The sequence below is a fragment of the Sinocyclocheilus rhinocerous genome, unplaced genomic scaffold (genome assembly GCF_001515625.1).
Source record: "Sinocyclocheilus rhinocerous isolate Xijiao unplaced genomic scaffold, SAMN03320098_v1.1 scaffold1729, whole genome shotgun sequence".
NCBI lineage: Eukaryota > Metazoa > Chordata > Actinopteri > Cypriniformes > Cyprinidae > Sinocyclocheilus > Sinocyclocheilus rhinocerous.
In genome coordinates, this window is record NW_015632497.1 from 67,235 (window position 1) to 80,145 (window position 12,911).

The 12,911-nt window shown below is 38.2% G+C and overlaps 1 protein-coding gene across 1 annotated transcript in view; it reads left to right on the top strand.

Annotated features, from left to right (window-relative positions):
* The window catches only part of LOC107742614 (LON peptidase N-terminal domain and RING finger protein 2-like), an 82,521-nt gene that overhangs the window by 65,161 nt on the left and 4,449 nt on the right, over positions 1 to 12,911 (top strand). Inside the window, exons 8-9 of the mRNA XM_016555659.1 lie at positions 4,767 to 4,888; positions 5,016 to 5,174. Of these exons, the coding sequence (XP_016411145.1) occupies positions 4,767 to 4,888; positions 5,016 to 5,174 (281 nt within the window). The remainder of the gene's footprint in view (positions 1 to 4,766; positions 4,889 to 5,015; positions 5,175 to 12,911) is intronic.

Consider the following 12,911-nt stretch of genomic DNA (forward strand, 5'->3'; position numbering starts at 1 on the left):
GTTTCAGCACTGGTTAGTTCTCACCACAGTTTTAAAAAACGCTAAAAAAGTCGGCGTGGTGCGGAGGGGGAAGAGGGGAGACAGACAACACACACAGCTTCGCGGTCAGACAGTTTCATTTCGCTCCCATCGAGTTAAAAACACAAATGCACAGCCATTTGCACTCTGCATCGGAATCATATATATGAACGCAGTGTTGCACCTCTGAGAACTTTTAAGGCTTATTCTGTGGCGTTTATATAAGCCTTTTTGACGGGTTGTGTCACAGAGCTGTAAAATGGTTATGCTCACCAAGTGAATGAATCGCGTTTGTGCCAAACTCTTATTACAAAGCAAAAACAAACACTCTTCTTCGATCCATGAACGTTTCTCTCAGTTAATGTGCGCGATGTCATCTCAAATAATGATTGGCGAAACATTCATGCATTTAAGGGTTAAGCGAAGCATCTCATAGGATAAGAACACGCAGTCTCATGAATAATTTAATAGACACCAACACGTCATCGATGTACAATAGTCCATTGCCACATCGCAAATTGTGAGGTCAACACAATGTAGATTTTAAACCCGGAAGATGAAAATAGCTCAGAAAAGCTTAAAATTAACCAGTTTTCTCCAACAGTTAAAATCATCGGATGCTAACATTGTCTTCTATGATGTGCAACACAAACACCTCTGCTAAAATCTCAGAAAAGGTAGTCTGGGGTTTCATGACTCTTTAAAGCAGCATGCATGAAAACCGTATGTTTTTGCTTCCACTCGAAATAGGCATTTTCAAAATGATATAATAAATGATCTGTGGGGTATTTTGAGCTGAAACTTCACAGACACATTTTGGGGACACCTGAAACTTATATTACATATAAAAAGGAGCATAATATGTCTTCTTTAATATGAAATTGAAAACACATTTGTCAAGTTTTCTAGACCTGCCTGAATATATTGCTGTCCAATTAAAAAGAAGATACAATATTATTTGTCTCTTAATACATCAAATAACACTTTCATAAAAAGACACCCAAAGTTTCATTTTATATTAGGAAAAAATACAGCTGCCATGTATCACTTACTGTATTGTCTGCATAAGCTGTTGGTGCTTTGACCGTAATAATTGTGGATGTGGTTGTTATAGATTTATATACTTGCTATAGATTATTATTTTTAAGGGAAATCTTTTATCCATTATAGGTTTAAAACCATGTAATTTTGTGTCCGTTGTTGTCAGTGGTGGAGGTAACGAATTACAACTACTCATGTTACTGTAAATAAGTAGTTTTTTTCGGGTACTTGTACTTTTTTGAGTATATTTTTAAAGCTGTACTTGTACTTAAATACAAATTAAGCAAAATAATCTACTTCGTTACATTTAAATCATAGTTCGTTACTGAGTACGCCCATAATTTGAATTGATATTCAAACCTTTGACGGCACTTCAGTAGCCAATAAAGATATCCGATCGTGAAGGGACCAATAACAGCCCTGATATCTGAACCGGGAAAAGCGCCGCTGCAGCAGGTGAAGAGCTGATCGGATAGTGAGGGAGCTCAGCGTAATTTATGGACTCAACGTTTGGAGAAACAAACTACATGGTAGAGTTATCATAAATATCTATATTTTGATACCGATATTGAAATATCTGACACGGTTCCATTACTCATTTCCCACAGTATCTACCGAATATACACCGATACAAGCTGCGTCTCTCTTTCCTCTCCGAGGGTGAGTTTGACACGCATCCGCCTCCTGTCAATTACAGTCTGAATTGCAGGTATTCCGCATAATTGTAATAATTCCCGCGCAAATAGCGAGCGCTTTATTGTAACATGAGAACACAGTCATGTAATCGCAGAAAACTGGATGCGAGCTCTCAAATAGGCCTAATTTATACTAATTAGCTGCCTGTCCTTTCACTCTCACGACATTGCTTGTGCGGACTCAGACTGTGTGCAATCGCGATCTCTCCGTGCTTTTAAAGTAGAAATTATTTATCTTTGCTCCTGGGTCAAAAGTTATAGATCCACGCCTGACCGATTAAAGTCCTACTGGAAATGTTATTGGCTGTAAGTGAAATGCACCAGAAAGTCTTTCAACAATCAAAGATGGAACTTTAATTCCTTTACAATGTAAGTTTATGCTAGAAATGTTTTGGAATGGGATATTTGTCTGATTTGTACATATAAATATCCTAGTCTGCCTAACTGCATCACTACATTGTACAGACATTACAGGTCAAAGCCATCTGATGTTCCATTTATCTAAATAAATAGGCCTAACATATATGGCTCTTAAATCACTACTTATAAAAAAAATCAGTTTTGTCATGTTTTGAACACCTCAAACTGAATTGAGGTAATTTGTTTTATAATTTTATTACTGGCTGTGTACTTGTCTTTTTTTGTAAAGTCAATTCAGTTTGAAATCAAACTTCCTTGTGCTGTAAGCCTTTGCAACAAAGTTACCCTATTTTAAAGACACAAATACACAGAATTAGCAGATGTTTAAGATTGAGATTTTTGTAATGGTAATTGATCATTATTTATATGTATGTAAATAAAAGCCTATATTAAATCTGTTCATCATATAAAGCGAATGTGTCTTTTTAGAAGACTTGGATTAAACCACTTAAAGCTTGAAATAATGATTGCCTTGGGGGAAAAAAATGCTTTTAATGATTTTTAAGGGAGTTTGTAAATGTGATATTGATTTAATACAATACAATCAATAAACAAGAAGTTAATATTAAATGACTTACATTGTCTGACTATAACACTATTGTCTGATTTTGCTCTATTTCGTCTAGACACAGCGGAGCCGCTGCGCATCTCCATTCAAACACAGTTTCGTTTATGAATGAACGGGCGTTTTTAAACGAATTTAGTGAGTCAGTGATTCATGATTACCCATTCATAAAGACAGTCACTTGATTCATTCCTGAATGAATCAGCTGTTCGAACAAATCAATTTAATGAATGATTCAGTGATAAAAATCAGTGACTTGCCGCCACCTGCTGGCAGTTTTAGTTGGTTGTTTAAAGTATCTTTTCAGTTATTTAAATCATTTAATAGTTCTATATTAAAAAATTTATATTTAAAACATTAATCTCATCATGAATTTATGGATTTAATTGCACTCATTCCACTTCTGAGCCTCATTAAATGTCTGAAAGTACACCAAGCCACTTTTATCACAATTAAAAGAACCAAAGACTTAAACTACTTCAGTATGTGTGCATTGAATTTATTTAATACACGAGTTTCACAATTTGAGTTGAATTACTGAAATAAATGAACTTTTCCACGACATTCTAATTTATTGAGATGCACCTGTACGTCCGATGTTAACGTGATGTGCGTGCTCTCTTTCACGTCCGCGTTCCCAACCCAGCACCGTTGGGTTATTGATCAAGACCAATTTTCAACCCAAAATTGGGTTAAAACAACCCAACGTCCTTACGCAGCGGTCTCAACACAGCGTTTTTTTGAGTGTTATTTCAGCAGTGTAACAGTACTTGTACTTGAGTACAAATTTTCAGTACTCTTTCCACCACTGGTTGTTGTTTGGGGCGAGCATGTCCAGTAGGGCTGGGTAAAAAATATCGATATCTCGATATTAATCTATTCTCATTTTTACGTAACGATATTGATTCTTAAATCCCAAGAATCGATTAATCTTGCCTGTTTTCAGTTAATGGACGGAACATTGAAGTGTACTTCCCATCCAATGAATCGCAATAAGCGTTGTGCTTTGGTACTGTTAATATGAACCAAAGTCTCAGATTTCAAATTCTGTCCAATGTATTGCAGTATTTAAACAATAAATGTCGTTTAGGCGCTGTTTAATGTGGAGTGACAGATCGCTAAATCGCCTCAGTTCAACAGACGCGGCAGCGCGAGGCGCACTTGAATGATCATCTCCTCCACATTAATACCAATTTCAGCACAAAATAAGCATGACTAAACATCCGAAGGTAAGTTAAAAGAAAGAGTACAACTTTACAAACCGTATCCTGTCTCAAGTAATCGCTCAATCAGTGTTTCAGCCACGCAAAAACGTCAATGGCTTGTAAACAATGTCACGTAACGTCACATTTACCTCAGAAAAAAAAAAACATATTCGGTGACCATAAATTAACTGTAGAGAGGGGCATTTTGCTTAATATATGCAACATATAACATATTCATTATAATTTTTTACTGTTCTTCAATGTTTAATTTGTTTGAATAAATCCATCAAGTTTTTATGACAGCCACCATTAAAATTGTTATATTTCAAAAAACTAATTGAAGTAGAAATATTATGTAACTGTAACTTTATTATTGTAAGTGTCAATGAGAATCGAATCGAATCGAATCGTGAAATTTGTGTTTTGCAGCATTAGTTGAGAGATTTTTTTTCCCTTGAAAATTTGGCATGTACTGTACCTGATATATATCCAAAATAATCGATATTGAATCGAATCGAATCTGTAATCAAATCGAATCGCAAGCTTGTCAATGAGAATCGAATCGAATCGTGAAATTTGTGTCAAAACCCAGCCCTAATGTCTAGCCATGGTGAACTGACATTTGACCTGGAACTTTGAGTGGATTTTTTTTTAAAAAGATGTTGATTCTCATTTAGAAATTTGTCATGAAATTTATCACACACTTGCGAATAATGTTTTTAACATGTAATAATGTTACTCTACGGCCCCCCGTTTAATTCGATGTTAGGCATTGAGGAGATGCTTTCTTATCTAACGTGCACATATCTTTCTTTTCTGCAGTATCTGGCCACTAGAGCATACAACAAAACTCTTCTAATAGAAAAATTATTGCAGCGGTTCTTTTGTGATGAGCTAGCAGAAAGGCGAAAAGTATATGAAGAAGAGATGAAAGAATTGTCAAAGTAAGTTGGCTATAGATATAATGGTTTTCCTAACTCTTTTCTGGTCAATATGCTATCAATGTGACATTATTATTGTATCTTGTTCATGTGTACATATCGAAAAAAATATATTTTCTTCTTGTTTCAGCTTGAACCAGGAAGTGCCCATCTTTGTTTGCACTATGGCATTTCCTACTATTCCCTGCCCACTGCATGTTTTTGAGCCTCGATACAGGCTTATGATTCGCAGATCTATGGAAACAGGAACCAGACAGTTTGGCATGTGCATTGCTGATGAACTAAAAGGGTAAGAGGCCTTGAATCAATTTAAAGTGTTGGGTCTACATCGATTTTCTTAAGGGATATCTGTTCTGTTTTGCATTTCAAAAGGTTAATACATAAAGTGACTGTTATATGTTTGTGTCTCTTTTTTATTCCAAGTTCACTACTGCAGTTGGAGTTTTGTTATTGCATTTTATTTTTTCAAAATATTAGAGAAAAATAGAAGCTTAATGCAGAGAAGATCTTGATTAGGTTAAAACCAAAACCAAGCCATTCACACAGAACGCATGTTCTGTAGATTTTCAAGATGGACAACTGTGACTGTTGCACTCGCATCTCGCACGAGATGCATACAAAAGCCATGTAAAGTTAAAAGAGGGGTTTTATTCCATTCCATTCCATTGCATCTCATATGTTTTTAAATGCAATCTGTGTGATCGGTGCTTCGGCTTTTTGCATTAAGCTATGCATAAATACCTGTTGCTGTTTTGTTCATAATGTTTATGCAATTTACAAAATTATATTTGATTTATATATATATGTAAGTTTAGACATTATGCGCTTTTTTTAGATAGTCATTTTTTCATTGCATTTAATAAACAATTTAATGCGGTGCATTATTTAGCTTATTGCGCCCTCCTGTGGACTCAGGAGATAAGCCAAAAGTTTTCTTAAAACTAATCTGCATATAAAATATAAGAAAGGAGTTTTTCTTTTTCTTTTTTGCTTTGACTGTTAAAACTATTTGTTGTTTGTTTTAATAAACTGGGTAAAATAAAAATGTGGTTAAATTTAAACCTTTTTTCCCCTATAGCTCTATGTTTAAAAAAGGTTTAAAAAAATTCAATAATTACTTATACTGAATGATACGGAACATTATATTGTGATACATTTTTTACTATATCACCCAGCCTTATTGACACACACAATTGATGATTTTTCAACTATTTGCATAAAATAGTCTACAATGTTAAAATTAATCATTTTCATAGTTTGTGTGCTTGGCCTGATAAATGCTCCATGCAGCTGCTATTATTTATTATTATTGTTATTATTATTATATTTGATATCATATGTTAGCATTTCCAATGTGTTAAATTGTTTGGAGTCGTGGCTGTAATGCCTCCTAATGTTACTGTGTCTGTGGTAGATCCTTGCAGACACCACACTCATACAGTAACAAGGTCATGCTTATAGCACAAAAATATTTGCAAGAGCTTGATTACAAGTGTTTAAAAGTTTAGTTTTTGCATTTCATAGATGGACATTAAAGTGTACATCCACAGAAGGGAATCACTTGCTCTCTTGGTTATTAGAGGATTAAAGGGATAGTTTTTACTCACCCACCCTGTATGTTGTATGACCACCTTACTGCCTAGGAACACAAAAGGAGAAATAAAAAAAAAAAATTATTTGCTCGCACTTCAGTAAATGATGACCACCTTCAAGCTTTAAAAAATTCAAAATTCATAGACTTCCGGCGGCAAGATGAGGAGGTAGTCGTGTTTCGTTTACGCGCTCACTCATTTTCATTTTATTTGCACTACACGCAAGTATACTTTGAAAAGGGATAAATTTGTCTCTACTAATACCCTGCATCTATGGTTAACCGATTTGTTTGAAAATGACAAGCAAAAACGCGAAAAAATCGACGACAAGACCGACGCGGCTCGACAGTCCCAACCTAAAGCAAGCTAGTATGGAGGCCACTACTAACAACACAAGTAACAGCCTAGCAATCTTTGACGTCAGAGGACAATACGCTTTTTCAGCTGGTTAAATCTGAACTGATATCCTCCCGCAGTCAGATGGCAGATACTATTAAAACAGAGATGGCGAGCTTTCGCTCTGAGATTGGATTGATTGTTGAAAACTTACGATCGGAGGTCAAAACCAAAATGGATGCTTTACAACTGGAGATAGCGGGGCAAATTCATTCCATACTAAGCAAACCAGTATGTCTGACACTATGGAGAAAATGGAAACAACACTCAACTCTCGCCACGACTCGCTCGAGACAATGGAAACCACAGTTTCAACTTTGAAAGATCAAATACAGAAGTTGCAAGAGCAACAACAAGACCTCGAGAATAGGAGTCGTAGCCAAAACCTGCGTATAATTGGCATACCTGAAGATGCGGAGAAGGGCCGGCCCACTGACTTCATGTCTGGATTCTTTTCAGAGGTGCTAGGTGAAGATTTACCTGACCTTCAATCAGTGGTGTTAGATCGCGCCCTAGCTCCGAAACCTTGCGCCGGCGACAGGCCCAGAGCAATGATCGTTCGTCTGCACTACTTCTCCGATAAGGCCAAGATTCTCCAAGCCTCCAGGAAGCGCGGTGAGCTTACATTTCGCGGCGCACGGGTCCATATTTTCCCTGATATGAGGGCAGAACTGAGCCGCAGAAGAGCAGCCTTTAATTCTGTGAAATTCAAGCTTAAGCAGGCTGGGATTTCTTACGGCATCCACCATCCGGCAGATTTACGGTTCACTTTCGATAACACTAGACTTTCTTTTAAGTCACCATCGGAGGCGGACGCTTACTTTGAGCAACACATCAAACCAAAAATGGATGCACTCGTCTGAATAGTTTTTCAGGACCCCCTCGATGTCCGCTACAGTGTGTTTGGTACTATGCAGGACATAAACATTTAACAGTGCTTGTTCACTGTTCACTGTTTTATAACTTTTTAAACTGGACATTATATTCATTCTGTCACTGAATTTTACTTTTTTCCCCCTCTTTCTGGACAGTGGAGACTTTTACTGGTTAAAGACTAATATGGCTTTATGAAGCTCTTTTTTGTCAATAAGACAAAACAAAATTGTGTGTTAGAAGACATTTTAAGATGTTGAGCGTTTGGAAGAAGTCCTATGCGTTTGAGAACGTTGAAGGTGTTTTTTTTATTCTCATTTGGGGAGCTGTTTGGTGGGTGGGTAGGGGTCACGGTGTTCGTTTGGCATTCAAACTTGTTCATGTTTACTTGTGCTATTGTGTACAGTTAGAAACATCTCAGAAGGAGGCTGGCATCAGTTTTTCACCCATTAAACAATGCTATAAACCTGGGACATAGCAGATTACTTGGAACGTTAAAGGGGTTAACCATATCATTAAGTGCAATAAGATCCTTAACAATTTAAAGAGACGGGAGGCAAATATTTAATTTCTCCAAGAAACTCACTTAAAATCAGCTGATCATTATAAACTACAAATCTTGGGTGGGGCAAATGTACCACTCAGATTTTCAGTCAAGATCCAGAGGAACCGCAATTCTTATTAGTAAAAACACTCCGTTCTGTGTGAGTAATGTCCAAAGTGATAGAGGGGGAAGATTTGTAATAGTAACTGGTTCATTATATAATGTTCCCTTGATATTAGCCAATATCTATGCCCCTAATTGGGACGATGTATCATTTATAAAAAATAATTCTTTACCAGTTTTTCCAATTTGACTACACATAAATTAATCCTAGGAGGAGACTTTAACTGTGTGCTCTACCCTACTTTGGATCGGTCTTCAAAAACGCTTTACAATATAACTAAATCTGCCATGTTTATGAATACTTTTTTGGAGACCTATACATTTCTGATCCCTGGCGTTTCTTATATCCAAACCTTAAGCAGTTTTTTTTTTAAGTCTTTTTTTCTCCCCAGTGCATCGTTCATATTCACAAATTGATTACTTCTTAATAGATGATAAACTGCTAACTTCTGTTACTAATTGTAAATACAACCCAGTCTCATAAAAATACGTATCTCTGGGTGCTTTTCTGCAACACCGTTTTTGTAAATATGAATCTATTGTAATTTCGGATCATAGCCCAGTTGTTTTAAAATGAGCTTTTCCCAATTCACCAGTTCAGAAGACATGGCGCTTTAATAATTTCATTCTTCTGATTCATCCTTTGTAGACCTAATTAGTAGTAGAATCGATTTTTTCTTATCTATCAATAATACCTCAGATGTTAGTAAAGCTACACTGTGGGAGTCTCTAAAAGCCTGTATTAGGGGGGAAATAATTTCATTTTCATCATGGGAGAGGAAAAAAAGAAACCAGCAACTAAATGATCTTATTAACCAAATTAAACGGTTAGACTTAAAATGTGCAATTAAGCCCTCACCTGAAATTTTTAAAGAAAGAACAAAGATACAGACAGAGATTGATCTAATAACATCCGAACAGACAGAAAGACTTTTGCTTCAATCCCGCTCTAAATTATATGAACATTCGGACAAATCTGGGAAAATTCTTGCTCAACAAATATGACGGTACTCGACTACAAATACTATAACATCCATTCGTAGGGATGATGGCAGGGTCACCAAGGATGAGTTAGAAATCAATTAGGTCTTTGAACAATTCTATAAGGCCCTGTATTCATCTGAAATTGACTATAACCCTTCCGAACTTGATTCTTTTTTTAATTCTATTCAAATGCCCCAAATCCCATCTGACGATAATGCAGAATTGGAGAAAATTCTAAATTTAGAAGAACTTAATGTAGCTCTCTCAAACAGGCAAAACTCAAAAGCTCCTGGGCCAGATGGCTTTACGGTAGAATTTTAAAAAACGTTTAAAGGTAAACTAATGCCTCTGCTACTTGCTGTACTTGAGGAATCATTCTCTACAGGCTGCCTCCCACACACATTCTATCAAGCGACAATTTCCGTTATACCTAAAAAAGGGAAAGACCCTCTGAACTGTGGCTCATTTCGGCCTATATCTTTGCTCAATGTGGATTGTAAAATATTGGCAAAGGTTTTGGCCCGAAGACTGGAGAATGTTCTCCCTAGTATTTTAGCCCCAGATCAGACTGGCTTAATTAAAAAACGATTTTCTTTTTTTAATATACGCAGAGTATTTGATATTATTTATTCTCCTGACTCAAATAAGCATATACCTGAAATTTTAATATCTCTAGACGCTGAAAAAGCCTTTGACAGAGTGGAGTGGAGCTATCTTTTCAGCCGTCTAGAGAGATTTGGTGCGAGTCCAAATTTTCTCTTATCTCTTAGAGTCCAAAAACTCTTATATGCTTCTCCCTTTTCTTCTGTTATTACAAACAACACTAGTTCACAATATTTTCCTTTGTATAGGGGAACTAGACAGGGTTGCCCTCTGTCCCCCTTATTATTTGCAGTGGCGATTGAACCTTTAGCCATTTTGCGGAGGTCAACCTCAGATATCCAGGGTATATCTGGGGGGACAGAGAGCACAAGTTATCACTATGCAGATGACCTGCTTTTATTTATCGCAGATCCTCATAATTCTCTCCCTCATGTTATGACTGCACTTGAGCGTTTTAGGCGCATTTCGGGATACAAACTCAACCTCTCTAAGAGTGAATTATTTCCTATAAATCGCGTAGCAAAAAATACTTCTTTTTCTCACTACCCATTTGCAGTAGCCCCTGATAAATTGATATATTTAGGTGTGGTTATTTTAAGAAATATCTCTGAGCTGTTTAAGCTCAACTTTACTCTCCTCTTGGAACAAACTAGGATATTCCTTGAAAAATGGTCTAAGCTCCCCACTTCTTTGATTGGTAGGATCAATGTAATTAAAATGAATACGCTCCCTAAATTTTTATATTTGTTCCAAACTATACCGATTTACATTAAGAAATCTTTTTTTGCTCATTTAAATAAGATAATCTCGTCTGATCTTTGGAATAAGAAACCCCCCCAGAATACGTCTACAATTTCTGCAAAACCCTAAAGAACAGGGGGGATGGCCCTCCCAAATTTTCAACTATATTATTGGGCTTGTAACTTAAGAGCTCTGACTTATTGGCAAGGTTCACATTATATAAATCACGTACCGGATTGGGTCCAGATAGAATCCTCAGCCTGCCTTCCTTCCTCGCTTTCAGCTCTTCTATTTTCACCCTTGCCGATGGGTCTATACTCTCAATCGTTGCACCCAATGGTATGGAACTCCATTCAGATTTGGGCCCAAAATCGCAAATATTTCGCATGGCAAAAAGGTTCAATTTGTGCCCCAGTTGCCAGAAATCATAGATTTTCTCAGCCTCTGAACGACCAGGCATTCTTGCTATGGCAAGAAAAAGGTATCTTAACATTTAAAGATCTTTTTGCTGATGGCTGCTGCTTGTCTTTTGCCCAATTAGAATCTCAATTTAAAATACCTAAAGCCCACTTTTTCAGATATCTACAGGTGCGCGATTTCACATGCAATAATTTTTCCTCTTTTCCTTCCCTTCCTGAACAAAACCCTATTGATCAACTTTTTCCTGACGACCCAGAACAAAGAGGAACCATTTCTGGCTTATTTACAAAACTTTTATCATTATTATCCACTTCTATAACTGCACAAAGAGACTGCTGGCAACTGGACCTTAATCAGAATCAGAATCAGAATGAGCTTTATTGCCAGGTATGTTTACACATACGAGGAATTTGTTTTCGTGACAGAAGCTTCCACAGTGTAACAGAATGACAGTGACAGAACAAAACAAAAAACACAGATAATAAAAAATAAAAATATATAAAAAATAGAACAAGTAAAAAAATCCTTTAACTGCCATCTTTGGTATTGTATGTGAAAATAACACTGTCAAAATGTGAATTGGACTGCATCACCTTTACTTCTCTTTTGGCAAGGCGCTTGGTTTTAATTAATTGGAAATAGTCATTTCCCCCTTCTTTTAAACAGTGGGCCAGAGATGTTACAATTCCTGAGTTTGGAAAAAATAAGACTTAATTTAAAGGGTTCCGGGTCTAAGTTCACTGCCATATGGTGTCCTTTCATAAATTATTTACAAAACCAAGTATAATTGTAAGTGGATAAACTGATGCTGATGCTGTCCACGCACAGGTGTTGTGCTTCTGTGATCAGTGTGGCAGCGGCGTTTCCAGGGCGACGCTGACCTGGGACCGGGATACTCGCCACATTCCCTCCCCCTAGGCGTCGCCCTGGTCCTGTCGGGAAACACACAACTCGTTGTGGGGGTATTTAGGGGGGGGGATTTGAAGTTACCTGCCCAACCGGACCAGCCCCGGGAGAGACCGTCCGCATTCCCGTGATCGGCCCCGGCCCGATGTTGTACCTGGAAGCAGAAGTCCTGGAGTGCGAGGAACCACCCATCCACAAAGTCGGGGACCGCCGGTCTGCTGCCTGGTCGCGGTGCACCTTCGAGCGGACGCCGCTCCATCATCCTGCGGGGTGCCAGGCCCGCTCTCTCCCCTGCCTCACGGGCGTTCGTCGCCGCCGCCAGCTCGACCGCTTCTACCAGACCGTGGATGTCCTATGGGATTTCGCATACTGATCGGGCGCCTCAGCGGGCGGGGCAGCGCCCGTAGCAGCCGATCGATGAGGACTTTCTCCGCTACCTGGTCAGCGGTAGGGGACCCCGCGAGAAGCCACAGGTGAGCCAATCGGGCCAGTTGCGCAGCTTGCGCTCTTACTGTCTGCCGTTCATCATAGGTCCATTGATAGAATTGTTGCGTGGCCCCCATGGGAGACAGGCCCACCCTGGCTAGAATTTCGTCTTTTAGCTCGTCATATTTTTCATTCCGGGGTGCCCGCAGGGCATAATAGGCCCGCTGCGCTGGCGGGCCGAGAGCTCAGTTAGGCGGCGGATGACCTCTTCCATTTGTTCACTTCCCTTAGTTCTCCTAGAAGAAGCACAGAGATTGTTACAGCAACCTGGTGGTACAAGTCTGTGTCTCAATTCACCTGTAATGCCCGCATTCTCCACCATATGTCGCGGGGTGAATGAGAACACAGACTCGGTACT